The 24,594-nt window shown below is 41.5% G+C and overlaps 1 protein-coding gene across 1 annotated transcript; it reads right to left on the reverse strand.

The window, feature by feature from the left end:
* Positions 1 to 1,840: 1,840 nt before the first annotated feature.
* Positions 1,841 to 2,869, reverse strand: LOC133558213 (paraneoplastic antigen Ma3 homolog). The gene has a single exon (XM_061909469.1). The coding sequence runs from the start codon at positions 2,867 to 2,869 to the stop codon at positions 1,841 to 1,843; it is 1,029 nt and encodes a 342-aa protein (XP_061765453.1).
* Positions 2,870 to 24,594: the final 21,725 nt, after the last annotated feature.

Genomic DNA, 24,594 nt, shown 5'->3' on the forward strand with positions numbered 1-24,594 from the left:
ACTATTTTAGAATAGTCCTTGACGAAGCGGCGATAATAGCCGGCGAAGCCTAAAAAGGACTTCAATTCTTTTAGGGTCTGTGGCCTTGGCCATGTTTTCAGTGCAATGACTTTTTCGGGATCAGTCTCGACACGATTTCTGGAGACGATGTGTCCAAGATAACGCACAGACGTCTGGAAGAATCTGCACTTCTCGGGAGAGAGCTTGAGACCATATTCTCTTAGCCGTTGAAGGACGTGCAGAAGTCTGGCCTCGTGTTCCTCCAGGGAGGCAGAGAACACAATGAGATCATCAAGAAAAACAAGCACCTCTTTCAGGTTAATGTCACCCATGCATTTCTCCATTAGGCGCTGAAATGTACTCAGCGCATTGGTTATCCCCTGGGGCATACAGTTGAACTCCCAAAACCCCAGGGGACAGACAAAAGCAGTCTTGGCTTTGTCACTCTCTTCCATACCAATTTGGTAGTACCCGGATTTGAGGTCCATCACGGAAAACCACTGTGACCCCGTGAGGGCGGAGAATGCTTCTTCGAGGTTTGGTAATGCATATGCATCCTTAATAGTTTGTGTATTCAACTTACGGTAATCGACACAAAGTCGGACATCACCGTTCTTTTTCTTTACAACGACTATGGGTGACGAGTAGGGTGACTCGGACTCCCGTATCACACCAGCTTCTAGCAGTGTTTTAAGGTGTTTCCTGACAGCCTCATAGTCATTGGGATGTATGGGTCTTGAACGCTGTTTAAAAGGCGTCTCGTCTTTGAGCTTGATATGGTGCTTGACTTTGGTGGCATGACCAAAATCAAGGTCATGATGTGCAAACACATCAGAGTAACCATTGAGTTTCTCTGTGACTCTGGTTTTCCATTCCTCTGGTAGAGGAGAATTGCCGAAGTCAAACGTCAGGGTGTTGTTTGTGGACTGATTTGGAGAAGAGGTTGCACTACAACAGTTCACTGCATTCTTGTCATGTAATGAACTTTTTTCAACAATCTTATAAGGAACATGTAGTTCTGCGACGACACAGTTTGTAGGTAGTGTTATGTCATGGTCTGTCTCGTTTCTCAGCCAAACAGCCAACTTGTGCTGAGGCTGCTGGGGTAAAGTGACGAGACAACAGTCAACGAAAATGCCACCAGGTAAGACAGACTTTCTTGGCTGCTCCAGAACTGCCAACTTCTCCGTATTTGCAGGATTGACATTAACCTGGCCTTCCACAAGGACTCTATCATGTGCCGGAATAACTGGCTGCGGTTTCCCTTTAAGTGTCATTAGACCTATTTGCCCAGTGCTCTTTAGCTTTTGTCTGAATTCAAGTGCACTGAGGATTTGTTTGTAGCCATGAATAGTTGAAGTAGTCTTTTGAGTGTTGTATTGGCACTCTTCATCATATAACACATCAAGTAAGTTGGTACCTATTAGAACAGGCAAGTCACTGTTGGAGCGTTGATCAGGGACAACTAATGCTAGTGTGGTCACTTCGGGTGCAGTGTCAATAAACTCCTTTGGCAACCCAATACTGACTTCTACATAGCCCAAATATGGGACTGACTGACCATTAGCACCTTCCACATCAAGAAGATTGAATGGCTGGATAGGCTGTTCTGACAGGTGCTCTGTGTAGAATGAGTTAGAAATTGTGGTCACCTGAGACCCTGTGTCAAGAAGGCAGTAACACTTTACACCTGACACAGTCACATCACTGATGCATTTGTTGCCAATTAAACCTTTTGGTATTTTAGATTGGTGCTTGGTACTATGAGAATAACTTGCAACATTTTGTTTGGAGCTGGTATTAGTCTTTGTTCCTGTTTGCTCCTCAACAGAAACAGAATTTAAAAATCCAGTTTGCTTTGTTCGTCCCACAGCTTTTGTTTCTTTTTGAGTTCTTGGCGTTTAGCCTCAACAACTTCCGGGTTGGACTCGTTGGGACAAACTGGCGCTATATGTCCATCTTCGCCACAGTTAAAGCAATACCACGCTCCTGGTTTCTTTTTGCTTCTATGGACATCCTCTGTCTTAGGCTCCTTTGCCTTGGATTTATTCGGCTTAGCTCCCTTGGAGGTAGCCTTTGTAGAAGATTCACCCATGGATGCTTTCAGGTTTGCCAACTGGGCTTGAAGTTGTGCTAGTTGTTTTTGTATTTTCTTTGTACCCTCATTATAGTTGTGCTTTACAGCAGCGGCTGCTATGTCCCTCTCATCTGTATCAGAGTTGTACACGTTCCCATTATTAGACTGCACTTTAGCTTTGTTAAATCCAACATGTTGTTTCATACGACGAGATCTGGCAGCCTGCTTGTCTTCCTCCGTCCTCACTAAGAGCAACAACTCGGAGAACGAGGGCGGGGCATCTTTCTGCAGTTGGGACAGCTGAAGATGTGTGATTAAACTATTGTTGAAACATCCCCTGCAGAACTGTTTCAGCAGTTGCCGGTCTGCGTCGCTGGCAGGAATGCCATTCCTCTTGACTACTTTGCTCAGTATTGACTGTAGGCGATGTAAATAAGCAGACGCCTTTTCACCCGGCTCTGCGTCGGTGGTAAGGAATACTGCAAAGAGCTCGTCAGCATCATCCACAGTACCGTAGGCTGAGTCAAGTACATGCAAATAGTCACGTGGGCTCGACTGGGGCCCAAGATGCTTTACAACATTTACAGCTGGAGGAAGGAGACTTTCTACAATCCTTCTGACCACTTGCTTGTCAGGGATTGTGGTATCGCTGAAGTAGAACTCAACATTACTACGCCAAGTGTCATAATCGACTTCCAGGCTGGGGCAGGGAGTTTTCCCAGAGAAAGGCCTCAACCTGGTATGGTGTGTTGACGACACGCCACTGCTCTTTACAATATGCTCCACGACCATTCTCTGCACCTCAGGTGTGTTAATTTGGTCAAGTGGTAGCTGAAAGGGTGATCTGGTACCACTAGGCAGGGTTTGTTTAAGTGGGACCTCATTCACATTTAGAGTGGACTGGTTTGGGGTCTGGAACGACGCCTGTTCAACTCCACTCCTTTGAGGAGTAGACGAGGGGGTTTGGTGCTCAACCTCTTCATCTCGTTGAGCTGGCCGGCTTTCTTGAATTCTGGCCAACTCCTCTCGCAGGACTTCCTCAAAGTCTGTGCCACTCAATTTTGCAATGCCTTCAAGCTCACACAGGTAGAATTTGGTTATGTTCGAACCTGCATTAGCAGCATAAACACTAGATAAGAGCTGCACATAGTGTCTAATTTTGTCATCTGAAGAAGGTCTGTTATATGGTAAATCACGTGCAAGAACACTAAAACCTTCACCAGATTTAAACTCAACAATAACTGAATTTGGGAATTTAGCATCGGAACTGTCAATTTCAACCACTCTTTCAATAGACCCATATTGTTTCAAAAAGTCAAATACCTCCTCATCTACTTCAGTACCAGACATGCCACTGACCAGTACTGAACTGGGTACCTTAATGTTTTCAGACTTAATGGCATCCATATTTCAAGTGTTAAGTCAGAGGTATTACAAAAATTGTGAACAAACGTGCCAGAGCTGTTCTGTATTGTATGTACAGTATGAATTCGGAATCACAGCGTTCTCCTGGCTGGCTCGCCAAGTGTGTAGCACCCCTACTGTAGGATAGCAGGTTAGTACAACAATTTAGATTACTAGGTTCTTGGCCGTATAATTGAGATACTCGAAATGAGACGTTTTGTACGTAGTGAACCACAGAACGGCTGCTGGCAAATTTATTGCACAATAATAAACAACAACACATGAACAGTGTGCTTTTTGAATTGAAAATACCCCAAAAATAAAATAAAATAGAGCTCTGTTACAAAAATCAAAATAGAAAAAATAGAAGAAATGTCCCTTTTAAATTTGAATTCTACCCGGGTAGTACTGAATCGAACACTGTCTATATTCCTTTGTTGGGAATCCTTAGTTCTTTTGTAATCCGTTATTCCATATTGATTCGGTTCGATACTTGCGACTCTGATGGTAGATCAGTTCAGTAATATGTCACTGCAGAGGGTGGAGACCGATGTAGCTGGCCACACCACATCCAAACGCTCCCTCTCCGCAGACTCTCACTCACTGGGACTGGCTCGCCATCAAACTCAAGTCCAGCTTGGAACCAGACTTCAGGATCACACAAAAAAACAATTGGAGTTCTCAGCAGCACAAAGCACAGCAATCCAACGCCCACTGGAACCCGGCTCGCTTATGCTGCTTTTCCAACACTCGGTCACAGAAGTAACAAGTATTTTTAACTTTTAAACTTTGTCTTTGTAATACAATGATGACTCGTGTCTTCACTGGGTGACGTTCAGTGAAGAAGTGACTGGAATAACAAAGGCGCATGCGCTCTCTACTGGCCAACATGTGAATAACGTGCTGTGTGCATGTATCATTAGTTTAACCCGGTAGTGAACACATGACTTTGACACATCATAAATTAACATTTTAAGTGACCAAAGGGACTTTTGGCACACCATAAATTAGAAATAAATAATAAGAGAATATATTAGTGACACTATATTTCCATATGGGTTACATTTTCTTTTAACAACACTCAATAAACGTTTGGGAACTGAAGAAACTAATTGTTGAAGTTTTGAAAGTGGAATTCTTTCCCATTCTTGTTTTTTGTAGAGCTTCAGTCGTTCAACAGTCCGAGGTCTCCGCTGTCGTATTTTACGCTTCATAATGTGCCACACATTTTCGATGGGAGACAGGTCTGAACTGCAGGCGGGCCAGGAAAGTACCCTCACTCTTTTTTTTACAAAGCCACGCTGTTGTAATACGTGCTGACTGTGGCTTGGCATTGTCTAGCTGAAATAAGCAGGGGCGTCCATGAAAAAGACGGCGCTTAAATGGCAGCAGATGTTGTTCCAAAACCTGTATGTACCTTTCAGCATTAATGGTGCCTTCACAGATGTGCAAGTTACCCATGCCTTGGGCAATAATGCACCCCCATACCATCACAGATGCTGGCTTTTGAACTTTGCGTCGATAACAATCTGGATGGTTCGCTTCCCCTTTGGTCCGAACAATTTGAAATGTGGAATCGTCACACCACAGAACACTTTTCCACTTTGCATCAGTCCATCTTAGATGATCTCGGGCCCAGAGAAGCCAGCTGCGTTTCTGGATGTTGTTGATAAATGCTTTTGCTTTGCATAGTTAAACTTTAACTTGCACTCATAGATGTAGCAACAAACTGTATTTAGTGACAGTGGTTTTCTGAAGTGTTCCTGTGCCCGTGTGGTGATATCCTTTAGAGATTGATGTCGGTTTTTGATACAGTGCCGCCTGAGGGATCGAAGGTCACGGTCATTCAATGTTAGTTTCCGGCCATGCCGCTTACGTGGAGTAATTTCTCTAGATTCTCTGAAACTTTTGATGATATTATGAACCGTAGATGTTGAAATCCCTAAATTTCTTGCAATTGCACTTTGAGAAACGTTGTTCTTAAACTGATTGATTATTTGCTCACGCAGTTGTGGACAAAGGGGTGTACCTCCCCCCATTCTTTCTTGTGAAAGACTGAGCATTTTTTTGGGAAGGTGTTTTTATACCCAATCATGGCACCCACCTGTTCCCAATTAGCCTGCACACCTCTGGGATGTTCCAAATAAGAGTTTGATTAGCATTCAACAACTTTATGAGCATTTATTGCCACCTTTCCCAACTTCTTTGTCATGTGTTGCTGGCATGACATTCTAAATTATTTGCCAAAAAAAAGGTTTATCAGTTTGAACATCAAATATGTTGTCTTTGTAGCATATTCAACTGAATATGGGTTGAAAATTATTTGCAAATCAATCAATCAATCAATGATTATTTGTATAGCCCTAAATAACTAGTGTCTCAAAGGGCTGTACAAACCACAACACAAACCACAACGACATCCTCAGTAGAGCCCATATAAGGGCAAAGAAAACTCACACCCAGTGGGACTCACACCCAGTGGGACGTCGGTGACAATGAACCGAAAGCAATGGATGTCGAGCGGGTCTAACATGATACTGTGAAAGTTCAATCCATAGTGGATCCAACACAACCGTGAGAGTCCAGTCCAAAGTGGATCCAACACAGCAGAGAGAGTCCCGTCCACAGTGGAGCCAGCAGGAAACCACCACAAGCAGAGGCGGATCTGCAGCGCAGGGATGTCCCCAACAGATACACAGGCGAGCGGTCCATCCTGGGTCCTGGCTCTGTACGAGCGGTCCATCCTGGGTCCTGGCTCTGTACGAGCGGTCCATCTTGGGTCCCGACTCAGGGCAGACAGCACCTCATCCATGGCCACCGGACCGGACCCCTCCAGTGGGACAAAGGAGGAAAGGAAAAGAAACGGCAGATCAACTGGTCTAAAAAGGGAGTCTATTTAAAGGCTAGAGTATACAAATGAGTTTTAAGGTGAGACTTAAATGCTTCTACTGAGGTGGCATCTCGAACTGTTACCGGGAGGGCATTCCAGAGTACTGGAGCCCGAACAGAAAACGCTCTATAGCCTGCAGACTTTTTTGGGGCTCTGGGAATCACTAATAAGCCGGAGTCCTTTGAACACAGATTTCTTGCCGGGACATATGGTACAATACAATCGGCAAGATAGGCTGGAGCTAGACCGTGTAGTATTTTATACGTAAGTAGTAAAACCTTAAAGTCACATCTTAAGTGCACAGGAAGCCAGTGCAGGCAAGCCAGTATAGGTATATATATAGGTATATATGTATATAAAGGTATATACAGTATAGGTGTAATATGATCAAACTTTCTTGTTCTTGTCAAAAGTCTAGCAGCCGTATTTTGTACCAACTGTAATCTTTTAATGCTAGACATATTACGGAGATGAAAGAAGGCCGTTTTAGTAACGCTTTTAATGTGTTACTCAAAGGAGAGAGTTGGGTCCAAGATAATACCCAGATTCTTTACCGAGTCGCCTTGTTTAATTGTTTGGTTGTCAAATGTTAAAGTTGTATTATTAAATAGAGGTCGGTGTCTAGCAGGACCGATTATCAGCATTTCCGTTTTTTGGGCGTCGAGTTGCAAAAAGTTAGCGGTAATCCATTGTTTAATTTTATTGACACACGCCTCCAGCTGACTACAATCCGGCGTGTTGGTCAGCTTTAGGGGCATGTAGCGTTGGGTGTCATCAGCATAGCAGTGAAAGCTAACACCGTATTTGCGTATGATGTCACCTAGCGGCAGCATGTAGATGCTGAAGAGTGCAGGGCCAAGGACTGAACCCTGGGGAACTCCACACGTCACCTTAACATAGTCCGAGGTCACACTGTTATGGGAGACGAACTGCTTCCTGTCAGTAAGATAAGAGTTAAACCAAGACAGGGCTAAGTCCGACATACCAATTCGTGTTTTGATACGCTCTAATAAAATATTATGTTCGACGGTATCGAAAGCAGCGCTAAGATCGAGGAGTAGTAATATAGATGACGCATCAGAATCCATCGTTAGCAATAGATCATTAGTCATTTTTGCAAGGGCTGTCTCCGTAGAGTGATTTGCCCTGAAACCGAATTGAAAGGTTTCACATAGATTGTTAGACGCTAAGTGTTCATTTAGCTGCTCTGCAACAATTGTTTTGAGGATTTTTGAAATAAACGTTAGGTCTCTTAAGGAGAGGATGCATAACCGCTTTTTTGAATGCTAAGGGAACAGTGCCCGAGGAAAGTGATAAGTTTATAATATTTAGCACTGATGGACCTAATAATACAAAGAGCTTCTTGATTAGTTTCCCAGGAAGTGGGTCAAGTAAACATGTTGTTTGTTTTATTCCATTTACATGTTGTAACAATTCTTCTAATGTTATTTCTTCAAAACGAGAGACACTATTTTGGAGGGCAGTATCCGCCGTATATACAGTCGTATCTGTGTTAATAGAACCCAGTTGTAGCTGGGACGCATTGTCTTTGATATCCTTTCTAATGACTTCAATTTTCTTACTAAAGAATTGCATAAAGTCATCAGCTGAGTGGGTGGAGCTACAGGAAGGAGACCCTTGTTGGGTTAGCGATGGGACCGTACGAAACAAAAATTTAGGATCGTTTTTATTAAGGTGGATGAGATTTGAGTAATATTTTGCCTTAGCTAAGGTAAGCATGCGTTTATAAGTTATTAAACTCACTCCATGCTTGATGGTGCACCTCAAGTTTGGTCGTGCGCCATTTGCGTTCTAGCTTTCTACAAAATAATTTCTGAGCTCTAGTTTCTTCTGTAAACCATGGTGTACGCCTTTTTGGAGCCTTTTTTAACTTCAGCAGTGCTATACTATCAATGGTTTCGCGCAGGGCGTCGTTAAAGTTGTTAGTGAGGTTATCAATAGAGCCCACATACTTTGGGAATGGTGCCATTACCGAGGGCAGTAGGTCAGCAAGAGTTGTCGTTGTGGCCGTATTAATGTTGCGGTTGCTATAGCAGTTATTATTATTATTAGTTTGACGAACATGAGTCTGAACCTCGAATTTTATAAAGGACATTATTTTAGTATACGGGAGTATCGTAACTTTAGAAACGGTGATACCCCTGACAAGCACTAGGTCTATCGTATTACAGTTGCAATGCGTGGGTTCATTTATTATTTGTATAAGACCACAGCTATCAATTATAGTCTGGAGCGCTACGCACGGTGGGTCCGATGGGGTATTCATATGGATATTAAAGTCCCACATTATAATTATATTATCGGCGTGCGTCACTAAATCATCAACAAACTTTGAGAATTCATTGATAAAGTCCGAATAGGGCCCTGGGGGGCAGTAGATAACAGCCAGGCACAGAGGTAGCGGTGTGACAGACCTCATAGTAAGCACCTCATACGATTTATATTTATTATTTATGTTAGGACTAAGGTTAAAGTTTTGGTTGTGTATTAGTGCGACCCCCTCACCTCTTTTAAGGGGACTGGCAATATGTGCATACGTATAGTTAGAAGGAGATGCCTCATTTAGCGCAAAAAAGTCGTTTGGTTTAAGCCAGGTTTCGCTGAGACCGATGACGTTAAGATTGTGGTCTCTGATGACCTCATTAACTAATAATGTTTTGGGAGACAATGATCTTATGTTTAAAAAACCTATATTATAGGTAGTGGGCTGTTTTAGGGAATTTTTGATCAAATTATCCGTAGTAGCAATATTAATTATGTTGTGTTTATTATGCGTAGTGCACATAAAATAATTACGACCCTATCTAGGAATTGATATGACGGGAATTTTCCGATTGTTTGTTTGGTGCTTTGATAAACTGAACGCATCATAGTTTGCCACCTCAGTAAAACGCATGTTCCGATTGTTTGTTTGGTGCTTTGATAAACTGAATGCATCATAGTTTGCCACCTCAGTAGAACGCATGTCCAACTCTGAAACAATCAAAGCAGAAAAAACTTGTTCTAACTTAACTGACTCCTTACCTAGGCCAGTAGGCTCGCATCTTCCATTTAAATCCCGCTTCGGGATGGAGGGAAGCGGTGTTCCGTGGGGATTTGCCTTTTGCTTTGTTTTTAGCCCCGCTCGGCATTCACGTTTCCGATCACACCGCTTGCGTCTGTTCCTTTGACGGCCTCCGCTGCTTCACAGGCCGCTAGATGTAACCGGCGAAGTATTCCCATGTTAGCTAACAGCTCTAGCAAGCACGCGTCATTCAGTCCAAAACGGCCCGATCTGTCCACATCCAGAATTGTCTGGCGGTCGTAAGTGATCACGGAGTGACCACGCTGTAAGCCAGCCATGAAATTTGCAGAACTGTCCAGTATTTTTGCCAAATGTTCCATCTTTACCAAGAGCTCCCAGACTTGTCAGCCCGTCCGGGCGCCGCCATCTTGGACTTCTAAATCTAAATCATTCCAAATCATTGTATTCCGTTTATATTTACATCTAACACAATTTCCCAACTCATATGGAAACGTGGTTTGTATTCGCTTTCCTGGGTGAACCCTCTTTCCCTGTTTTCGGTTGGTTTCCATCGGAACTGATTCTCCTCACCTGTCTTAGTTTTGCAATTAGTGTTCCCACCAGGTGTTTTGGTTAATCACTCCCCTTTATAGTTTCCTGTCACCCAGCAGTAGTTGCTGGGTCAATGTTTGCTATAGACAACATTTACGTTCTCCTGGTTTTTCTCCTCGCTGTAGTGATTTTGTATACTTTAGCATTCCTCGTTTTTCACCGTTGGTGACATTTTGGTTTGTTTTAGCTCCACACTTGTTGGCGTCCTTAGTTTTGTATTTTTTGTCCCGCGTTTAATTTATTAATGAAACTTAATCTTACCTGCACGCTGCCCCTGCTTGTCTCCTGAGTTGGAAGGAACGCTACCAGTGCAGCAATGCGCCCCCCAAGACGTAACAATTGTTATTATAGGCGCTAACGCAGACAAACAACTTATCATAATTTGTAGCGCCGTGATCACTTCCGTGTGTCCCCGTGTTTAGACTGCAAAAACTGAAATCGAAGTAAGATTATATATCTCAAATAAGGGTGATATTTACTTATTTTTTGTCTGATAAGATAATTCTTATCATTAAGCAGATTTTATGTTCGAGTCCTTTACTTGTTTTAAGTGTTTTGGTCCTAAATGATCTCTGTAAGATATTACAGCTTGTTGCTGAGATTTGATGACCTATATTGAGTAAAACATGCTTGAAACTAAAATATCAACTGTTGCAAAGCTGGGTCACCAACACTCACAAGTATAAAACTACTTTTTTAAAGTAATAATTTCTTATTTCAAGCATGAAAAAAAAAATATGACTTTGACACAATTGTGTCTCATAATTAAAACAGATGACAGCCAAATGGACTTTGTTGTTTTATTTTAAATTAAAAAAGAGAAAATACTGACTCATATAGTAGTACAGTTGGCACAGTACAGTAAACTGACAGTTGATATTTAAACATGGGACATTTCAAACAATTTTGAACAGAAATAGTTCATCCACATTCAGATAAATTCTGCAAAATTACAATAAAAAAAATTTGCCCGGGGGCCGGGCTGTATATATGCGCAATAATTGACTGAAAGAGCACGCAGTTGGCGTGATGATGTTGATGGGAAAATGCATTTTTAGACAATATGATTTGCCTGAGCGGCTAGGAGACCCCGAGAGTAACAAGCGGTTGCCTTGTTGCCTTTCCATGAAGAACAATTATCTAGTTTTAGTATAAGTTTGCTGGTTTCAAGAAATGTAATGCCGAGTGCATATCATTATGTCAAGATGATGGCACTACCATTTATTTCATATAAGAAAATGTTTCAACATATTGAGCAAAAAAGGTGTCATATTTTTTTTTCTACCAAGAAAAGTGCACTTGTTATTAGTGACAATATACTTATTTTAAAGGCCTACTGAAACCCACTACTACCGACCACGCAGTCTGATAGTTTATATATCAATGATGAAATATTAACATTGCAACACATGCCAATACGGCCTTTTTAGTTGACTAAATTGCAATTTTAAATTTCCCGCGAAGTGTCCTGTTGAAAATGTTGCGGAGTGCTGACGTGTACGCGTCACGGACTGTTAGGAAATATTAGCACTGCGCACACACACAGTTAAAAGTCGTCTGCTTTAACCACATAATTACACAGTATTTTGGACATCTGTGTTGCTGAATGTTTTGCAATTTGTTCAATTAATAATGGAGAAGTCAAAGTAGAAAGATGGAGTTGGGAAGCTTTAGCCTTTAGCCACACAAACACACGGTTATTCCTTGTTTAAAATTCCCGGAAGTGAAGCTTTACTATGGATCAGAGCGGTCAAGCGAACATGGAACCCGACCACTGGTCAACCAGCAGTTTTTGGTGAGAAAATGGTGGTAATAAGTCGGCACTTACCGGACATCAGCTGAGCTTGTGTTGTCCGTACAACTGCCGTCGACTTCCATCAGACACTGGCCTCAAGACACCCGTGGATACACCCTTCCGACTATCAGGTACATTTAAACTCACCAAAACACTAGCAACACGATAGAAAGATAAGGGATTTCCGAGAATTATCCTAGTAAATGTGTCTAAAAACATCTGATTCCTTCCCAATGCAATCGCTTTTTTTTTTTAACTTGATTTTTTTTTTTTTTTCTAGTCCGTCGCTATCAATATCCTCAAACACGAATCTTTCATCCTCGCTCAAATTAATGGGGAAATTGTCGTTTTCTCGGTCCGAATAGCTCTTTTTGTTGGAGGCTCCCATTAAAAACAATGTGAAGATGTGAGGAGCCATCAACGGGTGAAGTCATCGTCTGCGATTTCCGGTAAAGGCAGGGCTTTTCTGTTAGCGACCAAAAGTTGCGAACTTTATCGTCGATGTTCTCTACTAAATCATTTCAGCAAAAATATGGCAATATCGCGAAATGATCAAGTACGACACATAGAATGGACCTGCTATCCCCGTTTAAATAAGAAAATCTCATTTCAGTAGGCCTTTAAAGGTATTTTTGGGTCCATTGAGGTTAGCAAATTTTTCTTGTTTTGGAAAGTCTTGACAAGCCACATTTTCTTGTTCTATTGGCAGATAATTTTGCTTAGTACAAATAAAATACCCCTTATTTTTGTATTTTTTTTCTTGTTTTTGAACACTGACTTTTTGCAGTGTACATCATCGATTGGTCTGCTGCTTCCTCCCCGCCCCCACCCCATCTCCCGAATTCGGAGGTCTCAAAGTTGAGACCTCCGAAGTGCTGTTCCCCTTTAAAGCAATACCTCTCTGTGGGCCAATCTTTTTGTTAAATTTGTGACAACAGCAAACTGTAGTTTGGACACCCCTGATCTAATTCCCCTCCCCACTTCACCAAAGGAAAAAAGAAAAGGGCGTCTTGAAATCTACCGGTAAAACGAACCTTTATAGGGAGATAAAGCGATTATTTTTATAGATTAAATAGGTATTTCACAATTTAGTTCAAACTTTTGCGCGGGTTTCATTGGAAATGAACCAATATTTGCAAAGTAATTTGTTCTCTTTTCTGTTTTTACAAATTTGGTGAAACCTTCTTATCCAAATGTGTATGTTTTTTCCTCTTCTTCCAATTCATCAAACGTGGTTGGTCCTGTTTGATCGTCTTGGATATGAGATCTTGGTGGGAAAAGCCCTTTGAGCTGGTTCAATGGTCTGATGAAATGTTTCTAAATGAAAGAGCAGATTAGTACTGTACTAGACTTACCATACGTCCTCTTTTCCCCGGACATGTCCTATTTTGAGGGGCTGTCCGGGGTGTCCGGGCGTGGTTTTTTAAATGCCTCAAACGTCCGACATTTTCTGTCAAGTTTTCGTGTATTTTCAATGTACGTACAGGGTTGAGAGGGGTTAAAAACAAAACAAATTGTGAGGGTGTGCGCACGCAGCAACATTTGTGAGGGAGGGGCAGAGACAGACAGAGCTAGAGAGCTGGTTGTCGACCTATCGTCAATCAAGGCATACTTGGTCAACACCCATACAGGTCACACTGAGGGTGGCCGTATAAACAACTTTAACACTGTTACAAATATGCGCCACACTGTCAACCCACACCAAAGAAGAATGACAAACACATTTCGGGAGAACATCTGCACCGTAACACAACATAAATACAACAGAACAAATACCCAGAAACCCTTGCAGCACTAACTCTTCCTGGACGCTACAATATACAACACACACACACACACACACCTCAACCCTGATTACGCCACATCAAATATTCAACTTTGAAACATATTTTTGGTGGAATATTTTGCATATTTTGTGTGTTTGCCATAAAAAAACAAAACATAGTTTTGTTTGACAAAAAAGGTGTCAGGACTTTGACTTGGATTAGTTTTGCTTCTTTGATGCAGAGGGAATTTGGAACGAGCCAGGAAAGAATGTGAGTACATGATTAATTTATTTATATACTATAATACAAAAAGGGAAAACAAAGGGCGCGCTCAGTGGTGGATAATAACCTAGACTAAACTCCAAACAAAACCGCACAATGGCGTGACTATATACAAATAAACAAAAGATACAAGACAATCCAAAAACTTGCACAGAGGCATAAATACAAACAAAATCTTACGTGGCGTGGTCAAAACAATCATCAGCATGGCAAGGCAAAGTGGGTGCGTGGTCATAGTACGTAGCATGTAGCACACGCATGTAGCAAGTAGTACAGCATAAGCAGTATGCAAAGTTCCCAGCCCGAGGAACAGAAAACAAATGACTTAAATAGTGACTATGATGATGAGAAACAGGTGTGGGGCTGAGGGCAGGGGCGTGACTTGGAGACCAGGTGGAAACTAATGAGTAACTATGGAAACCAACAAAACCAGGAAGTGCAAAAACGGGAAACAAGGGTCCAAAAACAAAACATAACATGATCAAACATAAACCCAGATTAACAGGCATGACAAAAGGCGGAAAACAAACAAACAAAAAAACAACATTAAAAAAAATAAAACATTTTGAAATGAGGGATGGATCTGAAGTTGAGGTTTAAAGGGTTTAATATAGTCAAGTCAGGTCAATTTTATTTATATAGCACGTTTACAACAACTTTTAAAACGAACCAAAGTGCTTTACAGGTTTAAAAAAAAAAAAGCATAGAGCAACAGAAACAGAAAACAAACAAAGAACATAAACAATGAATATGCTGAACAAAATAGTGCAAAAAGCAATACGGTAAAAGGGGTCAAATAAAAAGTAAAAAATTGGCTAAATAAAAATCATAGTATAAATTATAGTACATAAAATGTATGTATGCCCTGGCACACCATTATCATCATTTCATGACCCAAGCAAAACACATTTTTTTCACTTTTATACTGAATAAATACACATACAACTTATTTAATAAAAACATAGAAAAAACTACCGTCAGTGGTAAAGTTTAGATCCATGAAGGAAAGAAGAAAGTGAATGAATATTTATAACTGATTACAAATTTGTCTTCTTTTTATATTATTTCTTTTAATGAATTAAGTAATGTTTATGACAACCTTTTGCCAAAACCCAATATAGAATGTGAGATATAACAGGACAATGCATACGTCTATCATTTGTTTTCAAAACGCTTACAAAAAAGTGGGACCCCAAAAATTTACTGTGGGACCCCATTTTTATGACTTGATGGGGTCCCTGATGGGAATTTTCAAAATGGAGTCTCATTGTTGGGATTCCGTTTTAAAGATTCCTAGCACCATCACTGCTGCCAACAGGGGACACAAAATGCTTTATTTAAATAAAATACTATTTATAAAGAAAGTTCAAGTATCATTGGCAAATGTTCACCTAGTCCCGGCCTTGGCACGCATATGTGTCCTCTTTTTGGGATTTCAGAATATGTTCAGCATAACTGTCCTGTACACACCAACATTGTTTGATTATTTGTAAATTGTCAGGAAGTTAAAATATTGATCTATTTTGGACATTTTGTATTCCACTGTATGCAATGCAATCGCCTTGAAGCAAATATGTTAAAAGAAAACCATGACAATATGGAGGCATTTCAGTGCTGCATTTATCAGCTAAAAGACACCAACAGGGTAACTTTTGTTGTTTGTAAAGAGTGAATAGCCATCTGCTGCCGAGTAGGTCACCAGTGCGCTCATTACAGCCAAAAATACACCACATTGTTTGTGTTTGGCCTCGACTTCCAGGCTCGACACGCTTTACAAAAGACAACTTCTCTCCCACCGAAATGGATCGGTTTGCAGCCGAGTGTGAAGCGACCGGGTTGAGAATCAGCACCTCCAAGTCTGAGTCCATGGTTCTCGCCCGGAAAAGGTGGAGTGCCATCTCCAGGTTGGGGAGGAGACCCTGCCCCAAGTGGAAGGAGTTCAAGTACCTCTGAGTCTTGTTCACGAGTGAGGGAAGAGTGGATGGTGAGATCGACAGGCGGATTGGTGTGGCGTCTTCAGTAATGCGGACGCTGTATCGATACGTTGTGGTGAAGAAGGAGCTGAGCCGGAAGGCAAAGCTCTCAATTTACCGGTCGATCTACGTTCACATCCTCACCTATGGTCATGAGATTTGGGTTATGGCCGAAAGGACAAGATCACGGGTGTCAGGCTTGCCATTGACAGTTTGTTTGTGTTTTAGTTTTTCCTCTGTGCGTTTAGTATTTCCTGTTATTAGTTCCTGTAAGCGCTCTTATTTGGTCTGTTTCCTGTTTTTTCCATTGTGCGCTGTTTTCCTCTCAGCTGCGGCTGATTGGCACCTGGCCACACCTGGTTTCAATCAGCCCACTCCTATTTTACCTGCTTTGTTCCTCTAGTCAGGGCTGGATTATTGTCGCTCTCTTGTCACGTATTGCATGTCGCTGCTGTATTGTTTTGTCGCTCCTGTCGTGTCGTGTCGTTTCAGCGTAGCGGTAAACTATAATTCGTTAGATGTTTGTAGCTTACTGTTTTTTGTTCCCTGCTTCTTATTTTGTCTTTGTACAACACGTAACAACTTCTGTTACCTTTTCTGTTTATGCTAGCCTCCATGCTAAGCCTTTTGTTTTTGCTAGTTTCCATGCTAAGCTCCTTTCATTTTCTAGCTCCCATGCTAGCTCTTTTAGTTTGTTATCCGCCCACGTGCGCGCTTTGTGTTTGTACCCTTTTGGTTTTGTTTTTGTCTTAGTGTTTTAAATTAAATCATGTTTTCCTGCAAAATGCCTCCCTCCTTCTCTGCATCTTGGGGTTCGTCAACAACTAACTTTTACAACGAGTACAAGGGGCCAAAATGAGTTTCCTCTGCCGGGTGTCAGGGCTCTTCCTAAGAGATAGGGTGAGAAGCTCTGCCATCCGGGAGGCGCTCAAAGTAAAGCCGCTGCTCCTCCACATGGAGAGGAGCCAGATGAAGTGGTTCGGGCATCTGGGCAGGATGCCACCCGAACGCCTCAGGACACGTTGGGAAGACTATGTCTCCCGCCTGGTCTGGGAACGCCTCGGGATCCCCCGGGAAGAGCTGGGCGAAGTGGCTGAGGAGAGGAAAGTCTGGGCTTCCCTGCTTAGGCTGCTGCCCCCGCGACCCGACCTCGGATAAGCGGAAGAAGATGGATGGATGGATGGATAGATGGAACTTCTCTCCCATTTCTTCCAGCATGCAGTTTTTAAGCACCGAAAACGTGTTTATGCAAAGTTTTAACGGCCGTGCGATAGAAAGTGTCGAAGCCTTGATAGGCTAGGCGTCACAGGCTGATTATCTGTTTGTTGCTATTATCCATCCATCCATTTTTTACCGCTTGTCCCGTTAGGGGTCGCGGAGGGTGCTGGAGCCCGTCTCAGCTGAATTCAGGCGGAAGGCGGCGTACACCCTGGACAAGTCGCCAGCTCATCGCAGGGCCAACACAGATAGACAGACAACATTCACACTCACATTCACACACTAGGGCCAATTTAGTGTTGCCAATCAACCTATCCCCAGGTGCATGTCTTTGGAGGTGGGAGGAAGCCGGAGTACCCGGAGGGAACCCACGCATTCACGGGGAAAACATGCAAACTCCACACAGAAAGATCCTGATTGAGCACAGGACTACACAGGACCTTCGTATTGTGAGGCACATGCACCCACCCCTGTACCACCCTGCTGCTACTTTGTTGTTACTATGCAAAAAAAAAAAAGTAAATGAAGCTGCGAATAGTTCGGGCAACATAACTGAATCCTATGTACCGTTTCATAAATTCACACACATGTCGTTTCCTGGTGTGAGAGACTTTCCCAAGCTCCTAAGGAATTTGCTTGGGGAGGGAAAAAAACAACAACCCAGCAATGATTGTGCCGAAAGAGATAGGGGTCTGCATGGTAAACAATAGCAAACAAGCTTCTGGCGCTCTCTGTTTTGTGCTGCTGTTTACGAAATTGGATGAGAGGCGTCAGGTGAAGCAAACTATCGGTCCTGATGCTCTCACAAGATATACAAACCCCGTTTCCATGAGTTGGGAAATTGTGTTAGATGTAAATATAAATGGAATACAATCATTTGCAAATCATTTTCAACCCATATTCAGTTGAATATGCTACAAAGACAACATATTTGATGTTCAAACTGATAAGCATTTTTTTTTGCAAATAATCCTTAACTTTAGAATTTGATACCAGCAACACGTCACAAAAAAGTTGGGAAAGATGGCAAAAAATACTGATAAAGTTGAGGAATGCTCATCAAACACTTATTTGGAACATCCCACAGGTGTGGAAGCTAATTGGAAACAGTTGGGTGCCATGATTGGGTATAAAAGCAGCTTCCATGTAATGCTAAGTCATTCACAAACAAAGATGGGGTGAGGATCACAAATTTGTAAGCAAATTGTCGAACAGTTTTAGAACAACATTTCTCAACGAGCTATTGCAAGGAATTTAGGGATTTTACCATCTACGGTCCGTAAAATCATCAAAAGTTTCAGAGAATCTGGAGAAATCACTGCACGTAAGCGATGATATTACGGACCTTTGATCCCTCAGGCGGTACTGCATCAAAAACAGACATCAGTGTGTAAAGGATATCACCAGATGGGCTATGGAACACTTCATAAAACCACTGTCAGTAACTACAGTTGGTCACAACACCTGTAAGTGCAAGTTAAAACTCTACTATGCAAAGCAAAAGCCATTTATCAACAACACATGGGAGCGCCGCTGGCTTGGCTGGGCCCGAGCTCATCTGAGATGGACTGATGCAAAGTGGAAAAGTGTTCTGTGGTCTGACGAGTCCACATTTCAAATTATATTTGGAAACTGTGGACCTGGTGTCCTCCGGAACAAAGAGGAACATAACCATCCGGATTGTTCTAAGCGCAAAGTTAAAAAAAGCCAGCATCTGTGATGGTATGGAGGTGTATTAGTGCCCAAGGCATTGGTAACTTACACAACTGTGAAGGCACCATTAATGCTGAAAGGTCCATACAGGTTTTGGAGCAACATATGTTGTTATCCAAGCAACGTTATCATGGACGCCTCTGCTTATTTCAGCAAAACAATGCCAAACCACGTGTTACAATAGCGTGGCTTCGTAGTAAAAGAGTGCGGGTACTTTCCTGGCCCGCCTGCATTCCAGACCTGTCTCCCATCGAAAATGTGTGGTGTATTATGAAGCTAAAATACAACAACAAGACTGTTGAACAACTTAAGCTGTAAATCAAGCAAGAATGGTAAAGAATTCCACTTTCAAAGCTTCAACAATTAGTTTCCTCAGTTCCCAAACGTTTATCGAGTGTTGTTAAAAGAAAAGGTGAAGTAACACAGTGGTGAACATGCCCTATCCCAACTACTTTGGCACATGTTGCAGCCATGAAATTCTAAGTTAATTAATATTTGCAAAAAAAAAAAAAGTTTATGAGTTTGAACATCAAATATCTTGTCTTTGTAGTGCATTCAATTGAATATGGGTTGAAAAGGATTTGCAAATCATTGTATTCCGTTTATATTTACATCCAACACAATTTCCCAACTCATATGGAAACGGGGTTTGTATATATATAAAGGTTTATTTGAAATAGGGACAGATACAAAAACATAGACATCTGAAACAGTTATCCAATGTATGCAACACTTGTCCCCAACAACAACAACAATTACAACACATATCCAGCATCATTAAATTAGGAAAATAAAAAATAGAATAAGGCAAAGATGGGTCGATAATAATGATAATAGAAATAATACAGACAAAGTGCAAACTACATAAAAGCCAAAAATAACAATAACACAAAGTGCAGACTAGATAAAAAAACAATTAGTAAAAATTTGTAAAAACTAAACATGGGAACACGATTGTTGCTCAACTTGCCATAATTAGGGACCGAACGTCCCTTTGGGACAGAGGACCGTATTGAATTTCTAGCGTTTTATTTTTTCTTTATTATTATTCCGCAGCTTTGAGCTGTAATTTGACCCCCTTCACATGCTTCAAAACTCACCAAATTTGACACACACATCAGGACTGGCGAACATTGCGATTTAATCAAAAAACCTAACCCAAAAACAAAAAATTGCGCTCTAGCGCCCCCTAGGAAGAAAAAACACAGACAAAACAGCCTGTAACTTCCAGTAGGAATGTTGTAGTGACATGAAAAAAAAACCTCTCACTCAGACCTAGATTTCATACACTACATCCTTCAGCAAAAATCAACAGGAAGTTTGCAATTCCCCTTTCAAAACAAAAGTTTTGTAAAAACACTCACCTTTGCCTCTTTGAGCTGTAATTTGACCCCCTTAACATGCTTCAAAACTCAAAAATTTGGACACACACATCAGGACTGGCGAAAATAGCGATCTAATCAGAAAACCTAACCCCAAAACTCAAAATTGCGCTCTAGCACCCCCTAGGAATAAAACACAATTAAAATTGCTCCAAGGAAGAAAACACAGACAAAACTGTCAGTAACTTCCAGTAGGAATGTCGTAGATACATGAAACAAAAACCTCTATTTAGGTCTCACTTAGACCTACATTTCATATATTGACAACCTCCAGCATAAATCAACAGGAAGCTTGCAATTCCCCCTTCAAAAAAAAGTTTTGTAAAAACCGGTCACCTTTTTTCAAACATGATGTCCTCTCAGCGTGTTTGTCGTGTCGGCTTCAAACTACCACAGGAGAGAGATTGAATTCTTCTGATTAAAAGTTGATGAAAGAGTTTTAATTACTGCCATGGTTTTGATTTTATCAGCCTTCAAAGAACCGCTGAGCTGAAAACCATTTCAAAGATGGCCACCGTGCGCAGACACAAGGAGGGAGACGGTTTTTTTTTCTTTTTTTCCCGTACCGTCTGCTGCTGGTGCCCACGCACCAACAATTGTGAGTGAGGGGCTGTGATCGTTTATACCAAAATGGCTGCCAGGTGCCGTAGCTAAGCCGGTATGTTTTAAAGTTGTCATTTGCCTGCATATCCTAAAAACAACCGTCCAACATTTTACAACTAATTGTAAACTTATAGGTGCCGACCATCAGGGTCGATTTGCGACGAGAGAGTGTGTCGATGTTAAGATATTACGCCGAGTTGGTAAGTCTGTTTGCTAATAGTAGCTACTAGCCGTACACATGTATTTTTAATGGGCGGTTAGCATCGGGTTTTAATCCCGTTTCCTCTTATGTTTCTGTTCCGATTGAATTTCTTTGTATGTCAAGTCTTTATTTTGGGTACTTACATATGGTGCCTGACTGTTGTGGCATTTTAAGGCCATCTGCACTTTTTATGCGCCGAGTTGGTAGGTCTATCTGTTTGCTAATAGTAGCTACTAGCCGTACCCATCTATTTTTAACGGCCGGTTAGCATCGGGTTTTTCTAACTTATATCTGTCAGTAGACATGTTATGGAAGGTAAAAACTACAACATTTATAAGAAAAAGTAGTGTATAGTTGTAACTTATATCTGTCAGTAGACAGGTTATGGAAAGTAAAAACTACAATATAATACAAAGTAGTGTGTTGTTCTAACGTATATCTGGGAAGCCCAGACTTCCCTCTCCTCAGCCACTTCCATATATACTCGGTCCTGTCCTTCGCTGCTTGCAGCTTTAATTTTGTTTGTTTTTTGAAAGTGACAAATGCAGGTATACTTTTCAAAGTGTCAGGTAAAGAGTTCCATAGTTGTTGTCCTTTTATTGAAAAGGCAGTCTGCGGAAAAGATGGAACGCTACAGTTGTCTTTTGACATTGCTTGGGTGGTAGATCTGGTACCACTTTGCAGTCTTGTTAGATACCCCAACGAAAAGGCGTGAACGCCAAACACAGACTGACGCGGGCCTACAACCACACAACGTTACACAACAGTCAGCGTTTGCTCAACAGTCCCAAAACAAAGCGAGAACATTGAACGCGGCGGACTGACAAAATACGGGAAACCGATGGGAAAGTCCGATAAGAGTCTCAGGTATCAACACTTCAACAAAACATCCACCTCGCTGTTTCTTACTTTTCCTGTTTGCAGGTATTCACACGGTTTGTTGCAGAAAAACATAGGCCTAAAAACAGCTGCTTCAAAGCAAAGCTGTGTGTTTTGGAGAATAGGATTTTGAGAATTTTCTGCATGTACGGTCATGATAAAAGTATGGTAAATACCATAATTGTTAGTTTAACAATATACCGTATTTTAGGGACTATAAGGCGCAGCGGTGTATAGGCCGCAGACATATACTGGAACGTTGTGAAATGAGATATTTACATTGAAAGATGATGTAAATGTTTATTCACATACCTTAGTTCAGAAGTTCTCAACCTTTTTTCAGTGATGTACCCCCTGTGAAAATGTTTTTAATTCAAGTACCCCCTAATCAGAGCAAAGCATTTTTGGTTGAAAAAAAGAGATAAAGAAGTAAAATACAGCACTATGTCATCAGTTTCTGATTCATTAAAGGCCTACTGAAATTAAATGTTCTTATTGAAACGGGGATAGCAGGTCCAGGCTTTGTGTCATACATGATAATTTCGCGATATTGCCATATTTTTGCTGAAAGGATTTAGTAGAGAACATCGACGATAAAGTTCGCAACTTTTGGTCGCTAATAAAAAAGCCTTGCCTGTACCGGAAGTAGAATACGATGTGCGCATGATTTCACGGGTTGTAGGGCTCCTCACATCCTCACATTGTTTATAATCATAGTCACCAGCAGCAAGAGCTATTCGGACCGAGAAAGCGACAATTTCCCCATTAATTTGAGCGAGGATGAAAGATTTGTGGATGAGGAAAGTTAGAGTGAGGCACTAAATTATTTTTTTTTTAAAATAAAAAGCGACGGCTCCGGGTGGCGGCAGTGGTAGCGTTTCAGATGCAATTAGACACAATTACTAGGATAATTCTGGAAAATCCCTTATCTGCTTATTTTTTTAATAGTGTTTTAATGAGATTCTAAAGACATACCTGAAAGTCGGATGGCTGCGGTGAACGCCAGTGTCTCAGAGAGAAGCCAATGGAGGAGCCAAGATCACAGATGCCTTTTTGACAGCTACGGGAGGAGGTCCCATAATCCACTGAAGTCTCCGGTAAAAGCTGACTTAATATCACAATTTTCCCATCCAAAAACTTGCTGGTTGACGTAAAGAAACATGTTCGCTTGACCACTCTTTGTCAAAGCTTCACAACAAAGAAACACCGGCTGTGTCTCGGTGCTAAAGGCAGCTGCAATCCACCGCTTTCCACCCACAGCATTCTTATTTATAGTCTCTATTATTAATTGAACAAATTGCAAAAGATTCAGCAGCACAGATGTCCAAAATACTGTGTAATTTTACGCTGAAAAGAGACGACTTTTAGCCGTGTGTGGTGCTGGGCTAATATGTCCGCTCCAACCCGAGACGTCACAAACACACGTCAACATACACGTCATCATTCCGCAACGTTTTCAACAAGAAACACCGCGGGAAATATAATGTTGTAATCTAGTAAACTAAACCGGCCGTATTGGCATGTGTTGCAATGTTAATATTTCATCATTGATACATAAACTATTGGTAGTAGTTGGTAGTAGTGGGTTTCAGTAGGCCTTTAAATTGTAAAACAGTACAAAATATTGCTCATATGTAGTGGTCTTTCTTGAACTATTTGGAAAAAAAGATATAAAAATAACTAAAAACTTGTTTAAAAATAAACAAGTGTGTGGAGAGGCGGAGCCGACAGTCCGACAGAGAGGCAGGGCACGCCGGAGCCCGGCTCAAGATGGCGGCGAGGAGGCGGGGATTGCGAGCGAGCAGCGAGGCGGGGCGTGCCGGGAGTGACGCCATAATCGAGATCAGGTGCGTGGATGGTGCACCTGTGTAGGATTAATGAATCCTCTTGCACTGTTTAAAAGGGCGGCAGCAGTGAACGTCGGGGGGAGAGGTGGAAAAACAACGACGGAACGAGACGAAGCGGATGCAACCCGGAAGAGAGCGAGAGGGAGAGCGAGAGGCAGACGACGCGGGCGACTGAAAAGAAACCCGAAAATACTTTTCTTAGTGGAAAATAAAGAAAGTCAACACTGCTCAAAACCATGTCCTTCCCTGGTGGTCCCTGGAACCCGCACAACAGAGAGAGTCGTTCACAAAGTGATTCAATTATAAATAAAGATTTCTACACATAGAAGTAATCATCAACTTAAAGTGCCCTCTTTGGGGAATGTAATAGAGATCCATCTGGATTCATCAACTTCCTTCGAAACATTTCTTCACAAAAAGAGAAATCTTTAAAATAAATATTTATGGAACATGTCCACAAAAAATCTAGCTGTCAACACTGAATATCGCAATGTTGCATTTTTCCCCCGCAGTTTATGAACTTACATTCATATTTTTTGAAGTATAATTCAATAAACATATTTCTAAAGGATTTTTGAATTGTAGATATTTTTAGAATATTTAAAAAAAATATCTACCTTCAAGTACCCCCAGGGGTACGCGTACCCCCCTTTGAGAACCACCGCCTTAGTTGTTTTCAAACAGTAACTGTAACAAGGCAGTAAAACGGGTGATGAAACAAAACAGAAAAGTCATTGATGTCTTTATTCAACCTTAATGAGATGAATAGTATTTTTTCCTTTTTTAACAAGGTTCAACATGTTTTTGAGGATTTTTCTTCCTTGTACTTTGTAAACTCTTTTGAACAGTTTCTTAAAGTGGATCATTGTTCTACATTGATTGATTTCTTTGCTTAAACCATTCCATAATTTAGCCATTAGCGGAGA

This window comes from Nerophis ophidion, linkage group LG01 (assembly GCF_033978795.1).
Source record: "Nerophis ophidion isolate RoL-2023_Sa linkage group LG01, RoL_Noph_v1.0, whole genome shotgun sequence".
Classification (NCBI taxonomy): Eukaryota; Metazoa; Chordata; class Actinopteri; order Syngnathiformes; family Syngnathidae; genus Nerophis; species Nerophis ophidion.

Excerpts from the sequence above, each read along its gene's own strand:
- LOC133558213 (XM_061909469.1), bottom strand. The coding sequence starts at position 2,869 with ATGGTCGTGGAGCATATTGTAAAGAGCAGTGGCGTGTCGTCAACACAC.